General features: G+C 51.9%; 2 protein-coding genes across 12 annotated transcripts in view; one reads left to right on the top strand and one right to left on the bottom strand.

Moving 5' to 3' along the window:
- The first annotated feature begins 423 nt into the window (after positions 1-423).
- On the top strand, positions 424-3,609 carry LOC134730409 (skin secretory protein xP2-like). The gene is made up of 3 exons (XM_063604358.1): positions 424-649; positions 861-1,444; positions 1,530-3,609. The coding sequence occupies exons 1-3, from the start codon at positions 424-426 to the stop codon at positions 1,818-1,820; spliced, it is 1,101 nt and encodes a 366-aa protein (XP_063460428.1). The 3' UTR covers positions 1,821-3,609.
- The window catches only part of EXOC3 (exocyst complex component 3), a 27,618-nt gene continuing 7,523 nt past the window's right edge, over positions 2,188-22,282 (bottom strand). For 3 of the 11 annotated variants that reach the window (XM_063604121.1, XM_063604122.1, XM_063604123.1), the window contains 10 exons: positions 18,805-19,486; positions 15,828-15,945; positions 14,810-14,935; positions 13,377-13,477; positions 10,760-10,870; positions 10,523-10,673; positions 8,455-8,577; positions 7,592-7,753; positions 7,019-7,146; positions 2,188-6,133 (listed from right to left, as the gene is read on the bottom strand). In XM_063604121.1, coding sequence (XP_063460191.1) covers positions 5,962-6,133; positions 7,019-7,146; positions 7,592-7,753; positions 8,455-8,577; positions 10,523-10,673; positions 10,760-10,870; positions 13,377-13,477; positions 14,810-14,935; positions 15,828-15,945; positions 18,805-19,486 — 1,874 coding nt within the window. In that variant the 3' untranslated portion in view covers positions 2,188-5,961. Of the gene's footprint in view, positions 6,134-7,018; positions 7,147-7,576; positions 7,754-8,454; positions 8,578-10,522; positions 10,674-10,759; positions 10,871-13,376; positions 13,478-14,809; positions 14,936-15,827; positions 15,946-18,804; positions 19,487-22,282 lie in introns of all 11 variants that reach the window. The other 8 variants (XM_063604119.1, XM_063604120.1, XR_010112098.1 and 5 more) reach the window with 7 other exon arrangements.

Raw genomic sequence — 22,282 nt, 5'->3', positions numbered from 1 at the left:
TGTCTCTCTCCTCCCTGGACCTGAACCTGGCTCTCTCTCTCTCTCTCCAGCAGCCCCTCTTCCTCCTCTAGCGCCCTGCTGGCCGCACCTCCCTCAGGAGCCCGGACAGAGATACTCTGGCGTCTCTGCTGCTCCGACGGAGCTGAGGGCACCAGGGCCGCCTGAGATTTCCTTTAGGTGGCTCCGAAAGCTAGTCCGCGAGTCCAACTCCTGCGCTCCCAGGGAGCTGAGAGCAGGGCTGGGGGAAGCCGGACAGACGCCCCGGGTCCCCGACCCTCTCAGGGATACAGGGAGGGCCGGCCCCGCAGACCCGGATTCTGCCTCCAGCTCAGAGCAGGGAGAGGGGCGGGCCGTGGGGTCTGGGCTTTCTGAGCTCCCTCTGGGGGCCTGGGAGGCACCCGGGGGACGCCAGGGCGGTTTGAGATGGAGGAAGCAGGTCCCCTTGGGGACCTTGACCTCCCGCGCTGCAGGGCCTGGAGCGCGACCTTCCTGCGCGGAGGAGACCGCTGTCCCGGGACCCCCGGCGGGGGGACGTGGCGGTGCCGGGCTGGGGCTTCGCTGTTGCTGCTTCCGCCTCTGCCCCGCGAACCCGGGTCCTGGGAGGAGGCCCCAGGGGACGCCGAGCCTGGGGTGCGCCGCGGGAGGGGAGGCGAGAGCCGCCGGGCTCGGGGACAGCTGAGCCCCCCGGGGACGCCCCTCCCGCCCCAGCGCCCGGGCTCCGCGCGCCGCTCACGCCTTCCTCTCCCGCAGGTGACACCGGCTCCGACACGCCGCTAACCGGACGCTCGTCCCCGCGCCACGGTCCGCCCACCGCCGCCGCCGCTGTCCCAGAGAAACCCCAGATCCCCGCGCGGCTACAGCGACCGCGAGCCCCGAGCCCCGCCTCGCCCACGCCAGCGCCTGCGCAGAACTCCGAGAGTGCCGCGCCTGCGCCCGCAGAGCCGCCCGAGGGCGAGCCGGGGGCGGGGCCTGCGCCGGGGGCGGGGCCGGAGCGCCGGGGGCTGCCGAGTGCGCACGCGCGTTCGGCGGCGGCGCGCCGCGTGCACAGCCGGCGCTCGTTCCAGCGGCCTCGCGCGCGCCGCCGCCCCGCGCTGCTGAAGCTGGCGTCGCTGCCGCCCTCGTGCCACGCACCGCCGCACGCGCTGGAGCAGGAGGAGACGCCGCTGTGACGCCGCCGGCGGGAAGGGTCCGCGCGCCATGGCTGGCCGCTCGCGCCCTTTCCCACCGCTGCCGGGAAACCGAGGCTCGCCCCAAACGGATTTGCGTGAAACCAGCCCAAGGTTCCGGGCCCCCCCCCAACCGAGCCCCGCGCCCGGGGACCGACTCAGGGACCTCCCGAGCGCCAGGACTCAGGGCCCGACCTGCAGCGGCTGCAGGCCCAGCGCCCGCAAGCGGCCTGGGCCGAGCGCCGTTTCCAGGCCCTCGCCAGGTCTTTGAACTGCAGGTAAAGTGGCAGGAACGTCTTCCGTCTGCTCAGCGTTTGGGGATTTAGACTCCTAAAGCCAGTACCTGCCCCGTTTCCCCCCCAGGTTCCGTCCTGCCCGCGCCCGGTCTCAGGGTGGCGGCCCCGGACACGGCCCATCCCCACAGACGAGGTCTCCGGCCTGAGCTGTCGCACCTGGCGCGGAGGTCGCCCGGGGTGCCCTGGCTGGGTGAGAGGTGGCCTGGCGGGCGGAGCTTGCCAAGAATCACGGCCAGTCCTTAAGTGGATGGTGGGGCCCAGCAGCTGCTCTGTCCCCCTTAACAAACCAGGGGGCATGGAGGGGCCCAGGGCACCGCCCCCCCTACCAGGCTCAGGCCCTCCAAGGAGAACCTGCTGAGACCCCTGAGCCTGTCCTAGACCCCGGACCCCTGACCCTTCCCACCCCTTCCAGCGTCCCAGGGCGAGGCCTTGGACAGAGCTCCTGGTCCTCTGCAGGGAGACCATTCAGCCCAAGCTCTGGGAGGCACAGTCCATTGAGTGGGCGGAGGCCGCGGGTGCTGAGCCGGGGAGGGTGCTCGGAGTCCATCCGTCCCTCAGACGGCAAGTCCCACAGGGTCCAACCCACCTGAAACCTGCCTGCACGGTGGAAGTGGTGGAGGTGGACACTCCTAGGGGCTTTTCTAAAGCTAGACTCGCAGCTCCTTGCTCAGGAAAATTAAACTATTCACGTTTCAGATCAAGTGTTGACAGTCACCAGTCAGGAGGAGTTCTTAAAGAGTTTTATGTTGACTGAATATTGCACATTGAGTCCCTGGTGGGAAAAGTCCACAATTTCCCATTGATAGCTTTTTACTGTTGTGAAAAAGGGAAGCGTCAGCCACACAAAAGCCTCCATGACCGCTGCTTCGGAGAAGCTCTCGACCCTAACTGCAGTCACTGTTCCTTGGATCAGATCAAGCGCAGTGACTTTTTGGGATTCAGTGGTCATTCTCCACACTTCGTAGCCATTTCAACCAACTCTGAGCACAAAATGCAGCCATCCTCTATGCAGCAAGCCCTGCCCAGTCAGTGACCCTACTGGACAGATCCAAGGCCAGCCCTGGTTCCCTGCTGCAGCCACCGTCCTGACGTTCACCGGAGCAGGCCGGGGCCTGGCCTTCCCGGCACAAGTGGCTGTTCTGACAGGCCCCCAGTTTGTCCCATCTGAACTGCTGGGAGGTTTCCGGGTGGCCAGAGGAGCAAAGCTGCCTTCCAAGTGCCTGTCTGTGCCTGGGAGAACAGAGCAGGAGCGTCGTGCGGCCCACAGCGCAGTGCGTGGCGATTCCAGGCGCTGAACAACTCCCCTGGACCCTTGGGCCTGCATCTGACTCCCGGCTGCAGAGTCAGAAGCTGAGTCCAGGCAACTGCTTGGCCACTCCCGATCGCTCCTCCCTGGACACCCGGTTACCAAAGTCAGCAAAGAAGATGCGGTAATCGCCGCCTGATCTCCACATGGTGACCACGACACTCTCACCAACACCTGCTTGACTGGTCAGTCTTCAGCACCGGGGGTGGGCAGGCAGGTGTTCTGTGTTTACGAGAATTGCATAGGCTAAATACAAACATGGAACCAGAGTTCCAGTGAGAACACCTCACTCACAGCAGCCCAGGCTGCTCCCTACCAGGTGACGGAGCGCGCCCGGGCTGTGGGTGCCAGGGGCTGAGTGCTAGGGACTCGTCATGAGTGGGGATCCCCACGTTCCTGTCACTGCTGTCAAACAGAAGGTAAACAGTCTTATGAATGTATTTCCTTAGGAAAACTTGTAAAAACTTTTATTAGGATATCTATTTAATACTGAACTTTGGCCTACTTTGTGATAGACTATAAACAAATTGAGGAAACCACTATTTCTCACTTCTGTATTTTCTCAAAAATAATTTTGTTACAGAGTTCAATATACTGTGTACCATTGATCTTCTATTGTGAAGGCAAAGAATTTCATCAAAATATTTTAAATTATGAGTGAAAATTGTGTATGTGAATTTTGCAGCTATAATATTAATCAAACTTTGTGTAATTCTAATCACAAAATGACGTGCCTTAAGTGCCCCTCCAGCTGTGGGTTGGCAGTGTCCAGACAGGGAGGGCCCATCACCGAAATCCTGAACGATTACTAGACCAATTCTATTAAAAACATTTCAAGGCATTTTGGGTGCAAACTTTGTTTATAAAAGAGAAATATCCACCTATGAGAATTTAAGGAGACGTCTCCTGTAGGCAGACATCACTTTGCCCAAAAATTAGCACTGACACATGCGTGTGTGTGCGCGTTGTGTGCGTGTGTGCGTGCACGTGCTGTTGCTGCCCTTCCTAGCTGGTGTGAGGAAGCCACTGGACACAGCTGTGGCACAACCCCTGGATCTGAGCACAGCCCCTCCGGTGCAGACAGATGGGGTCAGAGCCCCCTGCGGAGGCCTGTCATTGCAGGCACCCCTGAGGAGGATGTGACCAGTGACCGTGGGTCCCAGCGGTGACCCTCACACAGAATCAGAGCAAAACACCAGTGAGGGCTGCACACTCACCACCATTCGCCCTGGGCACTCATTCCAGAAGTAACAAGAATTCCCTCTCAGTGGGAAAATAAACACATTTTTCATTCTTATAAGGGACACTCTAATGACTGTGAACACTACGAATTTTAATTCATATGCATTTACTGAGCACTTACTGTATGCCAGGTGCACTCAAGGCCTGCTGCTAAGTGGGAAGCTGGGTTCAGAGGCACACGGAACAGCTCGCCCGCTGGATGCCCCGGGAAGAGCACCCTCTTCTGAGCCCCTGATGCTTGTGAAGAGCTGCTTCTACTTCTCAGTTACTTCTCAAGTTTTGAGTCTTTCAAGAAGTCCCATTTGTGAATTTTTCACATCTTGTGAGGATGAAATAAAAGCAAAATGTCAACTCTGCCATCTCAAAAACATCTTGAGAGCAAACAAAGCGTGTCCTCAGGCTGGAGTACCTGCGGCCCATGGGCCAGCCTTGCGGGGTCCTCACAGGGACAGAAGGGCCCGCTGACACCCCCGCCTCGCCCATCTGCGAGTCCCTGGGGCTCTGAGACAGACAGGGATGGAGGGAACGAGGCGCTGTATACACAGGCGAGAGGAGGAATGAAGGTCAATGCCTTTCACTCACTCAACCAAATCAATACTTTTCTGTAAATTAAGAGAGCACAGGGGTCTGCCCCTCTGAGCACCAGGACCCAGGACTCCCTGCTCATCCTGGGTAATTCCCCCCTTCCTTTGAGACGGAGTCTCACTCTGTCACCCAGGCTGGAGTGCAGTGGTGAAATCTCGGCTCACTGCAACCTCCGCCTCCGGGGTTCAAGCAATTCTGCCTCAGCCTCCCAAGTAGCTGGAATTACAGGCATGCACCACCGCACCTGGCTAATTTTTGTATTTTTAGTAGAGATGGGGTTTCACCATGTTGGCCAGGCTGGTCTCAAACTCCTGATCTCAAATGATCCACCCACCTTGGCCTCCCAAAGTGCTGGGATTACAGGCGTGAGCCACTGCGCCCGGCCTCCGGGGTAATGCCTTGATTAGCTTTGGAAAAAAATTAAAGATTAACGTGCAAAATGATGCTACCATTGAAGGCAGATGCTGTAGAGAGATGGGTACATTTTAGAAAAGAGAATTTAAAGGATTCTCTATCAGGAAAAGCATGATTCACGGGTCTTGAAGTGTACTCCAAGTAAATATTCACTTTCATATTTACTTTTACCAAAATTTACACTCCTGCCATTGCTCGTCTACCAGGTATGGCTGACTTGGCTGGCAACACCCGGTGCCAGAGGTCTGCTCACCTGGGGGTGGGGACAGGGCTTGCTGGGTGCAGCTGGTGTCGCCTCTCTCAAAGGACCCAAGGAGTAACTCTGGGGATGTCAAACAGGAGGGGACCAGGAGGGCACCCTCCAGGCTGAGGGGATGTCAGACAGGAGGGGACCAGGAGGGCGCCATCCAGGCTGAGGGGATGTCAGATACGAGGGGACCAGGAGGGCGCCCTCTAGGCTGAGGGGAGACTTTTACTCTGTGATTGACAACAGTTCCTGGGCAATCCTAGATCAGTAGTCAGAAAACCTTAACTGGAAAAGAGAATGCATGGCGTTATCATTTCTCTGAGGAAGCCGAGAAACTTTAATTAGGTGACCGGGTTCCGAGCACTTAAGCAGATGGGGTGCGGTGAAGGCCCAGGGAGGAGGAGGGCAGGGAGGTGCACGTCCTCTGTGCCCCACACACTTTCAACCACTGCAACAAACAAGCACCCGAGAGAGGCTGTGCGGCAGAGCCCTGCACCCACAGGCCTTTGACAGCACAGTGAGGGGCCTCCGCACGTGGCCTCGGGACGCTCACTCGACGCACACCCGGTGCATCACACTGGCACCTAAGGACAGGCCGTGCAGCTAAAAGGAGCACGTGTGGCCAAGGAGAGCAATCGGCTGTCCCGTGTTTCTAAAGGCAGGGACCGAGGCTGTGGAGGGGCGAGCAGGGCAGGCCGGCGGAGGCTACTTGAGCAGCTTGGCCACGTTCAGGCTGGGCACCACAATGTCCTTGAAGAGGGGCACGTAGCTGGGGCTGGCCTGTGCTGGGCCCTGCTCCAGGGTCTCCATGATGGTCTGCTTCATGTCACGGCTGGCGTCCCCACGCACAGCCAGCAGCGCACCGATGTGGTCATCCCTGGGGATGGGGAGATGTCAGCCCATGCCCGCTTAGCACCCCTGTGATGCACCACGCTGCCAGGGACTCACGGCTTCATCACCCCAGCTGACAGAACACAGGGGGTGAGGACCGCTGCAGACAAATGGCACCTTTCCCTTTTCAGCGGGAGACAAGCCTGCATTTTCATCTTACTCTGTCTTTTCTCAATCCAATTGCAGAAAGATTTTTCAACACTGCTTTTATAAATCTTTGTTCCGGCCCAACCAGAGGGGAGACCGTGGAGAGCTCAAGACCCCGTTTTTCCACGTTTAACCAGCGAGATGATGGGACGGAGGTGACGCGGCTGCAGCCATGGAGGTGGCCCCTTGGGGAAGTGGCAGGTGCCCTGAGACAGGGGCCGCAAAGGCTGGCCTGGGGCCTGGAGCCAGCATGGTGGAGGGGGGATGTGCGTGGGTCCCCTTCCCTGGACCTGGTACTGGGGACTCCCTGTAATCACGTCCTCAGAAGTTGTCTGGTCCAAGCTGCACTTGGGCCCTCCCGAGTCCACCATGAGCACAGAGGAAACTTCCTAAACTCGCCCCACTCAGGCCACTCCACAGCCCAAATCTTCCCCACCACACACAGCAGAGCTGTCACAGCCCTGCCCTCACCCCACCCCCACCCCCACCCCACTGTCCCCACCCGGGGTGTGCCCCTCGAGCTCCACCCACCCACACTGTAGCCCAGGCCAGGCGGAAGGCAGCACAGAAGCCGCTCTGCTCCCCGCGCCTGGGCCCCGCTGTGCCGCACCTGAACCCTTGCCGTGCTGCAGGGCTGAACTTGCGAACCAGGAGCCCCACCCGCCCCAGACAGAAGGAGGGACCTGCCGCTCCACTCCAGGATTCTAAGACGTGCATCCCTTACCTGATGTCTGGATACTTGCTGACCAGAGTGGAGACCTCCAGGTAGAGCAGAGAAGGGTCTGTCAGCTTGATCACTTCGGCCACAGCCACGATGGTGTCGCAGTATCCGTCCACGCCTTCCCCGAAACCCTGGAAGGCAGCAGGAATGTGAGGAGCCGCCCTCGGCTGTCCCGCGGCGCTGGGAGCAGCTGGATTCTGGCTGAGCCCCTTCCTGACTGGGAACCTCCCTCTTCACCTGACTCCTCAGGATCTACTCTGAAAGCTCAGTGACAGGGCCAGGGGTCTGGGGTGAGGGCGAGACCGTGGGAGGCAGCCAGCACCTCGCAGCACAGGACAGACTGGGAAGCGTCCGTCAGGGAGCTGTGGGCGGCCTCGGGAAGCCGGCGGGGCCGGCGCGTCTGCCTCTGTGGTCATTCGTGTCCAACCACAAGGTCAGGCAGGACCTGGACCCGGGCTCCCCCCGCCTGACAAACACACGACACACTCCCATCTACTGGCCCGAGTCCCGGGGTGGAGGCTGAACAGCGCCGTGGAGCGACAGGCCTTCTCCAGCCCGGACCTGCGCGACACTCACGGACGCCAGCTTCCGGAACAGGAAGCGCAGCTGCTCTGCCTCCCGAACCATCTTCTCGGCACCCTCCTTGCGCTCCTCCGGGCTCCGGAAGGAAATGCGCTTCTGCATGACCGCCCGCAGGTACTCCACCACCACGCGCCGGTGCGCCTCGGCCGTCATCCTCTGGGGAGACACGCGCGGTCAGCGGCAGGCTCCACGGCTCTGGCGGCCAGGAGCACCCTCATTTAAACCCAGGCTGGGGCTCCCAGTGGCTCCCCGGAGGCTCTGAGCCCACTCCTCCTCGCTCCGCCACAGCTCCGGCATCTCACCGCAGAGGAGGAGCGGGGGCTCAGTGGGGGAACAGTGACGGTGACCTGGACCCCCGCACCAGGCCAGCTCCGGCCCCCAGCAGGACAGACGCGGGTGAGGCAGTGCCGCGCATGAGCACTCGGTCCACAGACAGGCCCGGTGTCAGTGGCGGCTGCTGTCCTTTGATTAACGACTGCAGCATCTGGAAAACGTGGCAGGCACTTTGGAAGAAAGAGGAACCTGGGTCCTGCAGGAAGGAGGGTCTGAAGCGGAAAGAAATCCCTGCGGGCTCAGGGAGTGAGTGGAAGGGCAAGGAGCTAAGACGGGGCACGCGGGCCTCTCCGGGAACCATGGCTCCCTCCACCTCGAGGGCCATGCCACAGGGCCCCGGCCATTCTCACCAGAGCCCCGTCCCAGGGAGGTGGCGTCCGCAGAGCCTATTGCCTCCCTTGGGCTGATAGGACAACAAGTGAACGTTCACTCACGGAGGGACTCGCTGGATGCTGAATTGTGAGCAGGGTGAGAGGTGAGCCCTAGCGTCAAGGTGATGAGGGAACTAGGTCCCACCTTCTTACCTTCTTATACGGCTTTTTAATTTTGGCAAAATCGTTGAAATAGTCTTCCACGGTGACACAGATAATGTCTACAGCGTTTGACCCTAATAGCCACTTCTTCGTCATCAATTCATTCAGATGTTGCTGAAAAGCAGAAACAGATCACAGAAATCATCACCTCAACGTCCCACGAGAGCCGAGCGCATGTGGGAGGGAGGCACTTCCTCACCTCAACGCCCCACGAGAGCTGCGTGCAGTGTGGGAGGGAAGCACTTTCTCACCTCAACGTCCCACGAGCACTGAGTGCATGTGGGAGGGAGGCACTTCCGTGCATCTTTGCTACGTCACACTGCTTTTCTAATTACAACAGCAATGCGCACTCAGGTAAAAATTCGATTATATAATCTGCAAATGTGTACTTTAAGTATAGGAGATTTATACTACAATTTCTGTGATGAGCTTCCCAAAATGACATGTTAAAGATGGAAATATCTGTGCATGTATACATTTTACCTTTAGTGGCTCATATATTTATCGTATTTATTTGCCCAATTCTCTATTGATGGACATTTAAATTTTTTTCACATTTTGCAATAATGCAACAGTGAATCTGTATAATTCTACTGATGAAATTCCTTAAAGTTGAATTTTTCAGTCAAAAAGTATACACATTAAAACCAATAAAACTATACAAATTAAAACTCCAATAAAAGTATACAAATTAAAACTCCAATAGAAGTGTACAAATTAAAACTCCAGTAAAAGTTACAAATTAAAACTACAATGGCTGTATTTCCAAGCTGCCCTCCAAAACCCAACCCAGTTCAGGCCCACACAGAATACAAACAGCCCCTTTTTCCCACGCCCTCAACAAGCCTGAACAGCATCCACGTCTCCGGCTCCTGCCATCCTGCTGAGCAGCAGGTCCTGTTGAGCATTCATTGCTTCGAGGAGAAGATTGGGCGTCTAGTTTCACGATGAGGACACTGGTGTTGCTTTTAATGTGAGGTGGCCGTTCATGTCTTTTGCCCATTTTTCTATATATTCTTTTTAAATTTTGAAATAATTTCAAATGTAAATATTTTCTTCTTGCTTTCTAAGCCATATTTGTGAAAGTTACAAGTGTCTGCCTCTTTGGGGACACTTCCACACACATTTCTGTTCTCTTGCACAACCAGACACTGATGAATCAGCAACCAATCCCACCCCTCATCCCAGGAACCCCTTTCCAGCAGGACCACCAGATGGCCATGGTCTTATTATTTTGTTGTTGTTGTTGTTTTGAAATGGAGTTTGCTCTTGTTGCCCAGGCTGGAGTGCAATGGCGCGATCTCTGCTCACTGCAACCTCCACCTCCCGGGTTCAAGCAATTCTCCTGCCTCAGCCTCCCAAGCAGCTGGGATTACAGGTATGCGCCACCACATCCAGGTAATTTTGTATTTTGAGTAGAGATGGGGTTTCTCCATGTTGGTCAGGCTGGTCTCGAACTCCCAACCTCAGGTGATCCGCCTACCTTGGCCTCCCAAAGCGCTGGGATTAAAGGCGTAAGCCACCACACCTGGCCTACAAGGTCTTATTTTTTAAATATATCCTGATTTCTGCCAATACCTCTAAATAATGTTAAGCCATCTTTATGTTTCTGAAATAACCCCTACATTTCATGGTAGGTTATGCCTTTGATACAATATTAAATTCATTTTATTAATGATTTTTGTGTGTGTACCTATATTCAAAAGCGAAACTGATCTATGTGAGGATGTGTGTGTGTGTGCACTCTCAATTTGACTTTTTGACAGGTCCCTACATATCGGTTTCTATTTTGTAATCCACTAAATTGTCTGATGTCTTTAATACTTACTGGGTGAATCTACTGAATTGTGCGTAAGAAGGACCCTGCGTCATACGAAGCAGCGTCACCGAAAACGGAGGCGCTTTCAGCGATCTGACCGGAATGCAAGTGCACAGCCCGGCTCCCCAGACGGCGTCCGCACGGTACAGTTCGCAGCCTGTCCCCCAGGGGGCAGTGAGGAAGCACAGGAAGCACTGTGCTTCGGCGCAGAAAACGGCAGGAGGAAAGAGCCAGGCCCACCTCCAGGTCCAGGAAGACCTCCTCCAGCAAACCGCCGCAGCCCTCCTTCGCGATGGCGTCTAAAATCCCGTCCATGCTGGGCTGGCTCGGAGACACGCCCTCTTCCGCTTCATTCTTTAAATACTTTCTTTTTAAACTGACTATGGATTCCCTGCAAGGAAAGGGTTCAGGTTCAACACAGCGGCTGGGCAGGCCGGCCTCCACCGCTCCCCCGCCACGGCGCCCGGCCGCACTCACTTGAAGGTCTGGCAGTTGTTGATGATGGCGATCATGTACTGAACGTAGCAGTGAGGGTGCTGCCGATTCCTCAGGTGCTCTTCTTTATACAGCTGCGCTTCATCTTTATATCTGAGGACAGACAGGCTTCGGTCAGACAGCACTAAGGGCAACGTGGAGCTGTTTCAAATGCCACGCTGACGTCACGCCTGGCCTGAAATTTCACATCACTAACATCTGACCGGATGAGCCTCTAAAAATAAAACAATCTTTAGACGATCCAGACTAATGGAAGGACAGAGAGGTTGATTACTTTAAATGGATCAAAAAATAACTTCACCTCAGGCTTTCAAATATGGCTCATTAGGAGGCTGAGGCAGGGAGACCACCTGAGCCCAGGAGTTAAAGGCTGCTGGCTGTGCTGCAGTGAGCTACCCGTCGGGGTAACCTAATCAGACCTTCTCTCTTTTTTTTTTTTTTTTTGAGATAAGAGTCTTGCTCTGTCACCCAGGCTGGAGTGCAATGGTGAGACCTCGGCTCACTGCAACCTCCACCTCCTGGGTTCAAGTGATTCTCCTGCCTCAGCCTCCCGAGCAGGTGGGACTACAGGTGTGCCCCACCACGCCCAGCTAATTTTTGTATTTTTAGTAGAGACAGGGTTTCACCATATTGGCCAGGCTGGTCTCGAACTCCTGACCTCATGATCCACCCGCCTCAGCCTCCCAAAGTGCTGGGATTACAGGCGTAAGCCACCGTGCCTGGCTGACCTTGTTTCTTAAAAACAATTTAAAAATATAAAAATTTTGAGGAGTTGGTAAAAAATAATAACTGAAAAAAGGAAAAAAAAACATGGTTCAGCATTCTGATTGTAAAAATATACTACATAGTTGATTGTGAGGAATTGGGAAAGCATTATCTTATTTTATTTATTTTATTTACTATACACTTCACCTAGAAACTCATAGTGTTAGGAACATCATCAAATGTCAGGTAAAATGTCCCTTTCAGAAACTGTCCCTGAAATCATCCAATTAAAAACAGACACTTGAAATGTCAAGAAAACAAACAGAGGTAGTGACACGCTCTATTTTTAAACTTACTGTGGGGATGCTCAAGCACCTATGGGAGTGGAAGAATCATACAACAAATACCGTTTCTATTTTTAAGAGATGTTAAGAAAGGAGCACACTGAAAGCTGGCAATTAAAGGGAAAGAAGTTAGCATTTCTGTCCAAAGTGTGGTTCAGGTCATCAAAAAGCTGAGGGTGATCAAGGAACGGTCTCTTTATAGAAGAATCTAACCTCATAAATGACAATGACCTCCAAAGAAACAAACTCAGGCCAAGATCCCCATGGACAGATGGCCAATAGGGACTTGGCCATGCCTCTGTGGATAGAAGGCCAACAGGGACTCGGCTAAGACTTGGCCAGTGGGGACTTGGCTAAGACCTCTATGGATAGAGGGCCAATGGGAACTTGGCTAAGACTTGGCCAGTGGGGACTCGGCTAAGACCTCTATGGAAGAGGGCCAGTGGGGACTCAGCTGTGACCCCTGTGGATGGGCGGCCAGTGGGGACTTGGGCATGACCCCTATCGATGGATGGCAAATGGGAACTCTGAGTGGGCGGCGTGGCTGTAGTACCTAAGCCACCAGGACAGGACCTATGGACGCCATGTCTCCTGATGTGCCACATCGTGGAAGGCACACTCGCCAATAAGTGGGATCCAAGCCTGCAGAGCCAGCATCTGGCTCGGGAGCTGACGGTAGACTGAGGAGGAGGCTGAGGGACATCTCTCTACAGAGATCTACAAGCCAGCAGCTGAAGGAGGGAAGGGGCTGTTCTGCTTACCAGAGGCCTAGGAACCCTAAGCCCTCATGCGATGCAGTCCAATCTGATTCACAACTATCAAAAGACACACTTGAGATACAACCCAAACGCAGACTTGGCATCGGATGACCCCACGGAGTCACCGTGCTTGTCTCTCTGACTTGATGGCACTGCAGTGGCTTCAGAGAGGGTCGCAAATACCATGCCACAGCGCCCGGGGTTTGCCTGAAGGTACTTCAGCAGAGAGAGCGGAATGGGCAGGGGAGAACAGATTAGGCAAGGGGGCTTTGGAGGGGATGGCTTCTGGACTGCATGATGGGTGAACACAGTTTTTTAAACTCTTTTCCACATCTGTATAGGTTTGAAAATTATCAACAACTCATGGGGAGGGTGGCGTGCCAGGTCATGGCTGCCTGGAACCCTTCTGAGGAGGGCCGGCTCGGCCAAGGACGCCCTCCCCACTACGAAGTAGGCACTGCGGCAGGAGTCGCCACCCCCACCCCCAGGAAGTTCAGAACAGGCAACGGGAGGAGCCTGACTCCAACAGAGTTGGTGTCATCCGGCGCATCGCTAAGGACGTCACAACACATCGGCTCTGGGAGCCCAAGGGGGCGTGTGGTCCACTCAAGGGGAAGATGATCCAGAAGCTCCGCTCCCTCCCTTTGCTTTTGAAGAACACAGGAGTGACACGTGGGGAATCTACAGGCTTAATTTCTTCTTAGTAACAGGCATAGTAGGATCAAAAAATTTTTGCTTCTAATTTTTAAAAACATTCAATTTGTACATTAGCACACTGGCAGAAAGACATACCTGCTTAGGAAAGAATTCATCTGCTGAAGACATAAAACTAGTACCTTTGTTTTCAAATCTTCACTTATCTGAGCAGCAACTTGAAGATTCTGTTCAAACATCTAAAAATCAGAGAACTTATGAATTCTGGTATAATCTTACAGGAGTATACTAAGAGTGCAGGTTTGCTGTTATATGAAAACTCCATCTGCTAACTGGCATTTAGGATAGTCCAAACTCAGAGAAAAAAAAATGAAACCACGTGAAAAATAACAAAGTTAGTTTAAAAAAAAAAAAAACAACTTTCTCACCTGGGAAAGTACCAAGTGACTCATTTCTTAATTCCTGGCAAACTGGTTTCTCCCACGGGGGCCATGTCTGTCCTCACACTACGTGACTGGAGTTTTAATGTGTGGAGTGAGGCCCCACCCAGGATGGCGCCCCTCAGGCACCTGACTCACCCTCCCTGGCCCCATGACTGTCATGATGCAGAGTTCCTAAGAATCTGGACCTGGGGTGTGCCAGGCCCTGCCAGGAGCTGACCCAGGCAGAGGAAGGGCAAGGGGACAGAGCTCTCCTCACAGTTTCTCACGGCATCTGTTTCCAAACAAAGGAAAGGGTTTGGACTAGCCTGTCAATAACTAACGGTATCATTCAGAGAGAAATGTCACCCGCCAGCCCTCACTCCTGCCTAACTAGAGTCCTGAGTGAGGATTCTAACACAACGGGGCTCCATCCCTCAGCAATGCCACTGAAATTAAAACACATGATGTGCCAAAAGAAAAAAAGAGCAGGAAAAATGGGACACAGGGCGGTCAGACTGGAAAGTGAATCCGTGGTAAGAAAACACCGGGTCTAACACCTAGTGAGGCTCGGGCGTTGGAAAGTGAATCCGTGGTAAAAATTAGGTCGGTCTAATACCTAGAACCTTAACCAATGAACAGGAAAGCAACTTTAAAAGCTAATGGATGCCTTGACCCAGGAGGTAGAGATTGCAGTAAGCCAAGATTATGCTACCGCACTCCAGCCTGGGCAACAGAGTGAGACTCCGTCTCAAAAAAAATAATGGACGCTCCCAAAATCCACCTGTTTAAACTCAATCATGTGCCATTTTTTAGGACAAATCCTGGATATCGACCAAACAAACTCACATTTGAAAGTCGCACATAAATAACATACAATTAGGCTGTAGTCCAAACCCATAAAGACCAGGTCAGAAAAGTAAAGTGACCTTGGGCAAAACTATTTGGTAAGTATCATCCCAGGTTTCTGCAGCTCCAGAGAGTAAGAGACAGAGAGAGGAGAGGAGGACTCAGATGCACCAGGCAGGGCTCTCAATATTTTTACTACACTCTGTGGATGAAGATCCCGGGTATCTGTGTCACTTTGTAAAACCTACAGCTCCCACTATCCACCTAGGAAATGGAACTGTGCCAGTCCCCTGCAGGTGGTACCTGGAAGACAATGGCAGGGAGTGTGGTCTGGTAGTACCCGTCCTGGTCGGCTTCTGGCTCTGTCTCTTTGACCCAGTCTTTCTTGTCTGTCTCCAGCGCTTTCCGCAGCCAGGCGATGATGTTTGACTAAAGGAAGTTCAGCATCATGGAGAAGAGAAGAGAGAAGAGCAGGTGCCTGAGGGTCACGCCAATTACCTGGTCAGTTGCATGCACAAGCTCCACAAACCAGACACAGGGCACCAGCGTCCTCTTTCTCAAATGAGGACTCCAGAGCAGGGACCCAGGAGCCACCCCCATGGGAGGCAGTGACCACAGCAGCCCGCAGGGGTTTAACTGGAACCCTTGGTACAGATAAAGAGGGAGAAGAAACTAGATGCCCTTTTGGCTGCACCTCATGCTGGAGGACAAGGCCGCTGAATCCCAGGTGCACAGAGAATGAGGCCAACCAGGTCCGGTCAGGCCTGTTCCCATGCCCAGACTCAGCAACCACAGCAGCTCGTCCCAAGAGAAGACAGCGCTCCTTCCCCAGCTCCTGAGGACACCTCGGCTTCTGGTCATAATGCTGCCTTGCTAGGTGGACGCACCCTTGTCTAAGAAGCAGACCCTGCTGACCTTCTCTTCTCACTCTGAGACCACCTGGTGGTCACCAGGCTGCAAATGGACTCGCCCTTTGGTCCTTGACGGATCCCCCCAACCCTGGGACTCAGAGCCGAGAGCCTGGCAGGTGCTGCCACACACAGTTCAGATGTCCTGGGCCCTGGCCAGCCTGCCGAATAGGGCACAGGCTCACGTCTCCAGCAGAGGACAAGCTTCAGATCCAGGCCCAGAGAAGGGGCCATTCTCCTCTTCTAGCAAACGGACCTGTCAGGGCCTGGAAGCAGAGCCCGGGAAACTGAGCAACGCACCCTAGGAAGTCAACGCTAAGGCATTTCCCACCCTGCCTCCTGCCTGCTGCCAAGCCCTAGTTACTCATATAACCAGCACGGTGGTCTGTGGCACACAGGCCAGCCCTACTCACAGTGAGCGTGGACATGTATGTGTCAAGCAGCTCAGAGACCACGTGTGGAGAAAGCAATGGCTCCAGGGTGCCGACATCCACTTCCGGGGCCAGCTCCACGTTCCTCATCATCTCAGTACTATGGGGGAACCAGGAATGTGAGTGACAAACCACGACAGACACAGAAGAGCACGCCCAAGTGTGCCGAGACTGTTTCACTTGACACACGAATGTCCACCACCCTGGAGACTTCCTGGTCACAGCCGGCCCACGGCTCAGGGGAAAGTGCAGGGCAGGGGCCGAGGGCTTTGGGGTCTCCGTGGCATCACCCCACTGGCTCCGAGACTGCGTGAGTCCCTCCAACCGGGGAAAGTGCAGGGCAGGGGCCGAGGGCTTTGGGGTCTCTGTGGCATCACCCACTGGCTCCGAGACCACTTGAGTCCCTCCAACCCCAGCTTCACCCTGCTGCGCCAGCTTCATGAGGTGCTGGGGCTCAAACGTGGAAGAGCCTTTCCTGTGGGGAAGACGTGTGTTCTATTCACTGCACCTGCAGAGCCAAGGCAGGGCCTGGCAAACAGGAGGCGCTGAATAAACAAACGTACTCAGTCAAAACGACAAGCACAGCCGGCCCCCACAGCCACGGGTGCCACGTCCACTGACTCAACCAACCACAAACTGAAAGTATTCGGGAAAAACCACAATAAAAAATAATAAAAATTTCAAAAAACATAGAACAACTATTTCCATGGCACTCACACTGTATTTAGTCTTGTAAGTAATCTAGAGATGATTTAGACCATGAAGGAGAATGTACACAGGTTACGTGCAAACACTATACCCTTTTATAAAGGGGACTTGGGCTACGGAGGATTTTGATAGCCAAGGGGGGTCCTGGAATCCCTCCCCATTGAGTATGGAGGGGCAGCTGTGCTGTCCTTTGGAAACAAGCCACTGCGGTCCACATCACCATGCTCTGCAGACGGTGATGACTGGAACGTACAATACAGGACATTACTGATAAAAACGCATCCGCAAGAACAGGCAAAACTACGTTCAGTCTACTGTCCAGAAGACAGGAAATACATGCTACATTTCAGGAAAAGTTTTCATTGAAAAGTTATTATCAGCCGGGCACGGTGGCTCATGCCTGTAATCCCAGCACTTTGGGAAGCCGAGACGGGCGGATCATGAAGTCAGGAGATTGAGACCATCCTGGCTAACACAGTGAAACCCCATCTCTACTAAAAATACAAAAAAATTAGCGGGGCATGGTGGCACGCGCCTGTAGTCCCAGGTACTCGGGAGGCTGAGGCAGGAGAATGGCATGAAGCCGGGATACACCTACTATGTACCCACAAAAATTAAAATTAAAAAGTGTTTTTAAGTCTAAGGTTTGACCACTCAGAAAATTCAACTCACATGCCTCACGCTATGTTCCGTAAATACGTTCTCAGAGTAACACTGAATAAAATGATTAAGAGACAGTCCACTATAAGAAATCCGAGAGCTTCCTAAGTGAAAAAGTACTTCCTAAAATTCTGCACATTTTAAAAGACTTTTATTTAATCTGGATTATTTTTGCCCAAGAACCTCAATTCCGTATGAGAATGTTTCTAGTGGAGCACTTCAACCTCCCCTGAGAAAGGCCGGGGTGATGGAACTCACGAGACTCCCCAAGGACAGAAAAACACTTACAACGTGGAAAGACAAAATCAAGACACAAACTGTGCAAGGTGCACACATGCACAGCCCAGTCTAGTGGCCATGACCCAGGAGGGCCCAGGGATGGGACTGGGATCCAGCTTCCCACTCACTGGCCGTGTGACCTGGGCACATCGTCCCCTGCCTCCTGCCTCATGGGCTGCTGACACACACCAGGCACGGAGGGGGAGAACTGCACAGTCAAGGCTACAGAATGGGTGGCCATGAGGATGAGCGGCAGCCAGGGGGAGGTGAGTCCAGGGCTGTGCACAGAGAGCCACAGTTGCACAGAGAGCCACGGTTGCACAGAGAGCCACCGCTGCACAGAGCGCCACGGTGACCATTCTCTGCAGGGGGCGCTTCCTTTCTCTTCTGTCCTTCTGTATTGAAATGCAAATTCTCTATAAGCAGATACCAGTAAACAAAGCACACAAAAAAATATGCCTTACTGCTAAAAAAAAAAAAAAAAAAAAAAAAAAAAAAAATGAGGTTTACTCAATTTCTCCACTGCAGTGACAAGATGGGCGGAAGAAAAAAAAGAAGAAGAAATTCCAATACATTACTTAATATTATTTTCTAACCATGAAACCATGGAAAATTGAAATAAATTTTCATTTCGGCTACCTAATCTTAAAGAATTTCAGAATACCCCCACCACTGCAACATTTTTCAACACTACTTCAAATTAATCCATGCAGAGTGGTTCATGGTCCCTTAAGTGAAGTGACAAAGCCTCGTACTAGGATACAAAAAGGATGATGGAGTTTCCTCGAACTATCTAGACTTGTAACTGTTTATTTTTGAAAGACTCACTGCTATAGGATATTGGTGAAGAGAAACCAAACCCGGGTTGCTGGAAGCCAGGGAGGTGATGTGGTGGTCTCCTCCCCAGTGGGGTGGCCGTGTGCCAGTCCCAGCCCCGCCTGGGAACATGTGTCCTCACCTGTAAAATGGGGTAACAACACACCTGCCTCAGGGTGTCACTGCAAGGAAGCAAGTCAGCACATGGTGAGCACAGGAAACAGGCCCAGCCCGGAGCTGCACCCTGTCAAGCTCAACGGGGGCTGGAGGCCAAGAGCAGAGATCCCTCCCAAGCACAACAGTGTTCAAACACCAGAGGCTGGGCACCAGCAGGCAGACCAGAAAGAAGATACCCCTGGGCTGGAAACCAAGGCTGTGGGCTCAGAGCACCTGCCCAGAGCAACACCCTGAGGTCGGCTCTCCAGCAAGCGGCTGCCGGCCCCTCTCACACACGGCTTCTACCTAAGAGACAACACAGGTGCCAGGTTAGCTTTACCTTGTGTAGGTGTTTAAGACCCACGTCAAGAGGCTCACGATCTCATTGGCTTCCAGGTCTTCCGATGCGAGGTCCTGCATCCGCGTGCTCAGGGCTTGGTGGTACATGTTCAGGAGGTTCTTAAAGATCTCATAGTGGGGAGGAAAGCACTGAACCATCAGGTTTTTGGCGACAATGAGGTCATCCAGGACGTACTTCCTTATAATTTCCAGGTGGCGGACAAGCCACATCTTGTCAGACTCTCTGGTATCTGCCTGTGTGCCCTCAATTCTGGTGGTCACAGTCCTCTCCAAGATGGTGAACATTTTCTCCTTCCAATTCTTGGGCCTCCCAGGAGGAACAAAGCCAGTTTGCTTTTTCCGGTCAAGTATGCGCCTGTCAATTTTCTCTTCCCTTTCAATGATCCTGACAACTGAGACCAGCAAGGTGGGGTCACGGCGGACAGTGACCAGTGACCTCTGCAGCACCATCCACAGCTGCTTAGCCAGCTCATCAGAGAGCCCCTGCGTGCTGCCAAAGTAGCCATGGATGAGGGTCATGTCACGCGTGTTCCCACTGTCCATGCGGTACTGCTCGTACATCAGCCCGTCCCGGGAGCACTCCAGGTCCATCAGCTTCCGGTGGGCTTGCAGGAGTGCCCCTTGTTCAATTAGGTCCTGGGTCTCCCTCACAATCTCAGGCACTAGGGAGAAGGCACAAGACACAACATAAACAACCACCACCACATAAAAGGCTGCCTGCATGCGGTGTTCTGGGAACACGGCAGAGCAGGAAGCCACATCTCCCTAGCTAACAACAACTGCAATGGCAGGATGTGTCTGAGGTAACTATCTTTGGAACTCTGGAGTCTACTGAAGGCATAAATGGTAAACTGTGGTTAACTGTGGTCATTTGCAGCTCTCAGCTGGGCAGTGGCTACCGAGGCCCCACCTCCCACCCCGCAGGCAGCTGTGCATGTGCTGATGTGTTCCTAGAGCTGCCTGCACACAGCCTGCAGCCTGGCTGGGCAAAAAGAACCCTGTCCTCCACACCGGAGATCTGTACTCAGATCACTGACTGCTGCTTCTGACCACAGAGGTGCGAAGAGGTAAGTGGCCACTGTTGCATCTTCCCCTATTCACAGGTCCCTCCTCACCCCCACACAGCTCCAGGGAATTTAAAGGGCCAATGTCTTCACCAGCCCCTTCATCTGTTCCCCTTCTTGAAAGCCAGATATTTATGAATAAAGACATTCAAAAGTAACTGCATTTATAGGAAAAATTCGGAAGTGGCCAATGCATGCCCAGGCAAAGGCATAGGCTCAGAAAAGACTTGACACGACCTTGAAGTTCACACCTCAGGCTGTGCCTTGGCACAGAGAGCCTACAACAACCAAAAACAAGAATCATCATCCTGGGAAGGGGATCTGATTTCCCGAGTTATCACATTATTCGATTCAAGTGTCCATTTTTCAACAACAAAAACATCACAAGGCACCCAAAGAAAGAAGAAAGTATGGCCCATTCAAAGGAAAACATAAGAAACTGTCCCTGTAAAAGATCTGATGGCAGATCTACTAGAAAAAGACTTTAAAACAACTATTTAAAGATGCCTAAGGAACTTAAAGATGTGAAGAAAGAAACATGTATGAGCAAAATGGAAATACCAATAATGAGACAGAAAATCCAAAAGGAAACCAAACAGAAAATATGAAGCTGAAAAGTACAATAAATGAAATGAAAAATTCACTAAAGGGATTCAAAGGCAGATCTGCACAGGCGCAAGAAAGAATCAGTGAATGTGAAGACAGGACAATGGGAAATATCAAGTATCCGGAACAGAAAGAAAAAAGATTGAAGAAAAGTGAACAGAGCCTCAGGGACCTTGTGGACATCATCAAGCAGGCCAACATATGCTTAGTGGGACTTTTAGAAGGAGAAGAGAGAGATGGGCAAGACATTATTTGAAGAAATAATAGGTGAAAACTCCCCACATTTGATGAAAGACATGAATATGAAGATCCAAGAAGCTCAATGACCTCCAAGCAAGAGGAACTCAGAGGTCCACACTAAGATACAACTTAATCAAACTTTTGAAAGAATTCTGAAAGCAGCAACTTGTCAGAAACAAGGGCTCCAAAATAAGATTATGAGCAGATCAGATTTCTCACCAGAAACTTTGGAGGCCAGAGGCAGTGGGATGACATATTCAAAGTGCTAAAAGAAAAATACTGTCAACCAAGAACCTTAAATCTAGCAAAATGGTCATTCAAAAGTGAGAGCGATATTAAGACATCCCCAGATAAACAAAAGCTGAAAAGCTTGTTACCACAAGATCTGCCCTGCAAGAAATGCTTAAATAGAGTCCCACTGGTTGAGAAGAAAGAATGCTAGAGAGCAACTGGAAGCCACGTGAAGAAGCAAAGGCCTCAAAAAGGGTAAATTCATGGACAATCGTAAAATCTAGTATTATTAACACTTCAGTTTTTAACTCATCACTCTGTTTTCTACATGACTTAAGAGACTAATATTTTTTCTGGTTAAAAGGGACAAATAAAAAAGAAACTAATACATTAAAAAATAGTCTAAAAGCTACTAATACTGTAACTTTGGATTCTAACTCCACATTGTTTTCTACCTAATTTTTAAAAATGAATGCATTAAAAAACAATTATTAGTCTATGATTTTGGACACACAATGTATAAAGATGTAATTTTGTGAAATGAACAACCCAAAGGGAGTGGAGATGAAGCCATATAGGGACAGTTTTTGTGTGTTATTGAAGTTAAGTTGATATAAATTCAAACTGAAGCGAGATAATGTTAGATGTTAAGTGTAATCTTTATGGTAGGCACAAAGAAAACAGCTATAGAATATACGCAAAAGAAACAAGGGAATTAAAATGTTTACTACCAAAATAATCAAAAGCACAAAAAAAATGCAGAAATAAGAGACAAAAATGTTATATTGCATATAGAAAACAAACAGCAAAATGACAGAAGTCCCTTCTTATCAGTAATCACTTAAATGTAAGCTCTTCCATCAAAAGAGGTAGGCAAAATTAATTAAAATCTTCAATCAAAAGAGGTGGGAAAAATTAAAATCTTCGATCAAAAGAGGTAGACAAAATAGATTTAAAAAATAAAACATGATTCAACTCTATGTGTTCACCAGAGACTGACCTTAGAGCCCAAGACACAAATAGGTTGAAAGTAAAAGGGTGGAAAAAGATATTCCATATATATAATAACCAAAAGAGAACAGGAGTGGTTATACTAATAAATATGAAATATACTTTAAATTAAAAAAAAAAACTAGTCACAAAGAAGGCCATATGTATTAATAGAAGGTTCAGCAAGAAGATGTAACAATTATAAATATTTCTGCATTTACTAACAGACCGTCAAAATACATGAAGCAAAAATGGATAGAACTGAAGGGAGAAACATTCAGTTCTGTAATAGTCGGAGGCTTCAATATCTCTCTCTCAATAATGGAC

This window comes from Pan paniscus, chromosome 4 (genome assembly GCF_029289425.2).
Source record: "Pan paniscus chromosome 4, NHGRI_mPanPan1-v2.0_pri, whole genome shotgun sequence".
Taxonomy (NCBI): Eukaryota; Metazoa; Chordata; class Mammalia; order Primates; family Hominidae; genus Pan; species Pan paniscus.
This window is presented reverse-complemented; position numbering and strand designations above follow the sequence as displayed.

Bases quoted from the DNA above. Each gene is read 5' to 3' on its own strand.
- LOC134730409 (XM_063604358.1), top strand. From the start codon at position 424: ATGGAGGAAGCAGGTCCCCTTGGGGACCTTGACCTCCCGCGCTGCAGG. The intron at 650-860 runs GCGAGAGCCGCC...GCGCGGCTACAG, and splicing joins GGTGCGCCGCGGGAGGGGAG to CGACCGCGAGCCCCGAGCCC. The intron at 1,445-1,529 runs GTAAAGTGGCAG...TTTCCCCCCCAG, and splicing joins GCCAGGTCTTTGAACTGCAG to GTTCCGTCCTGCCCGCGCCC.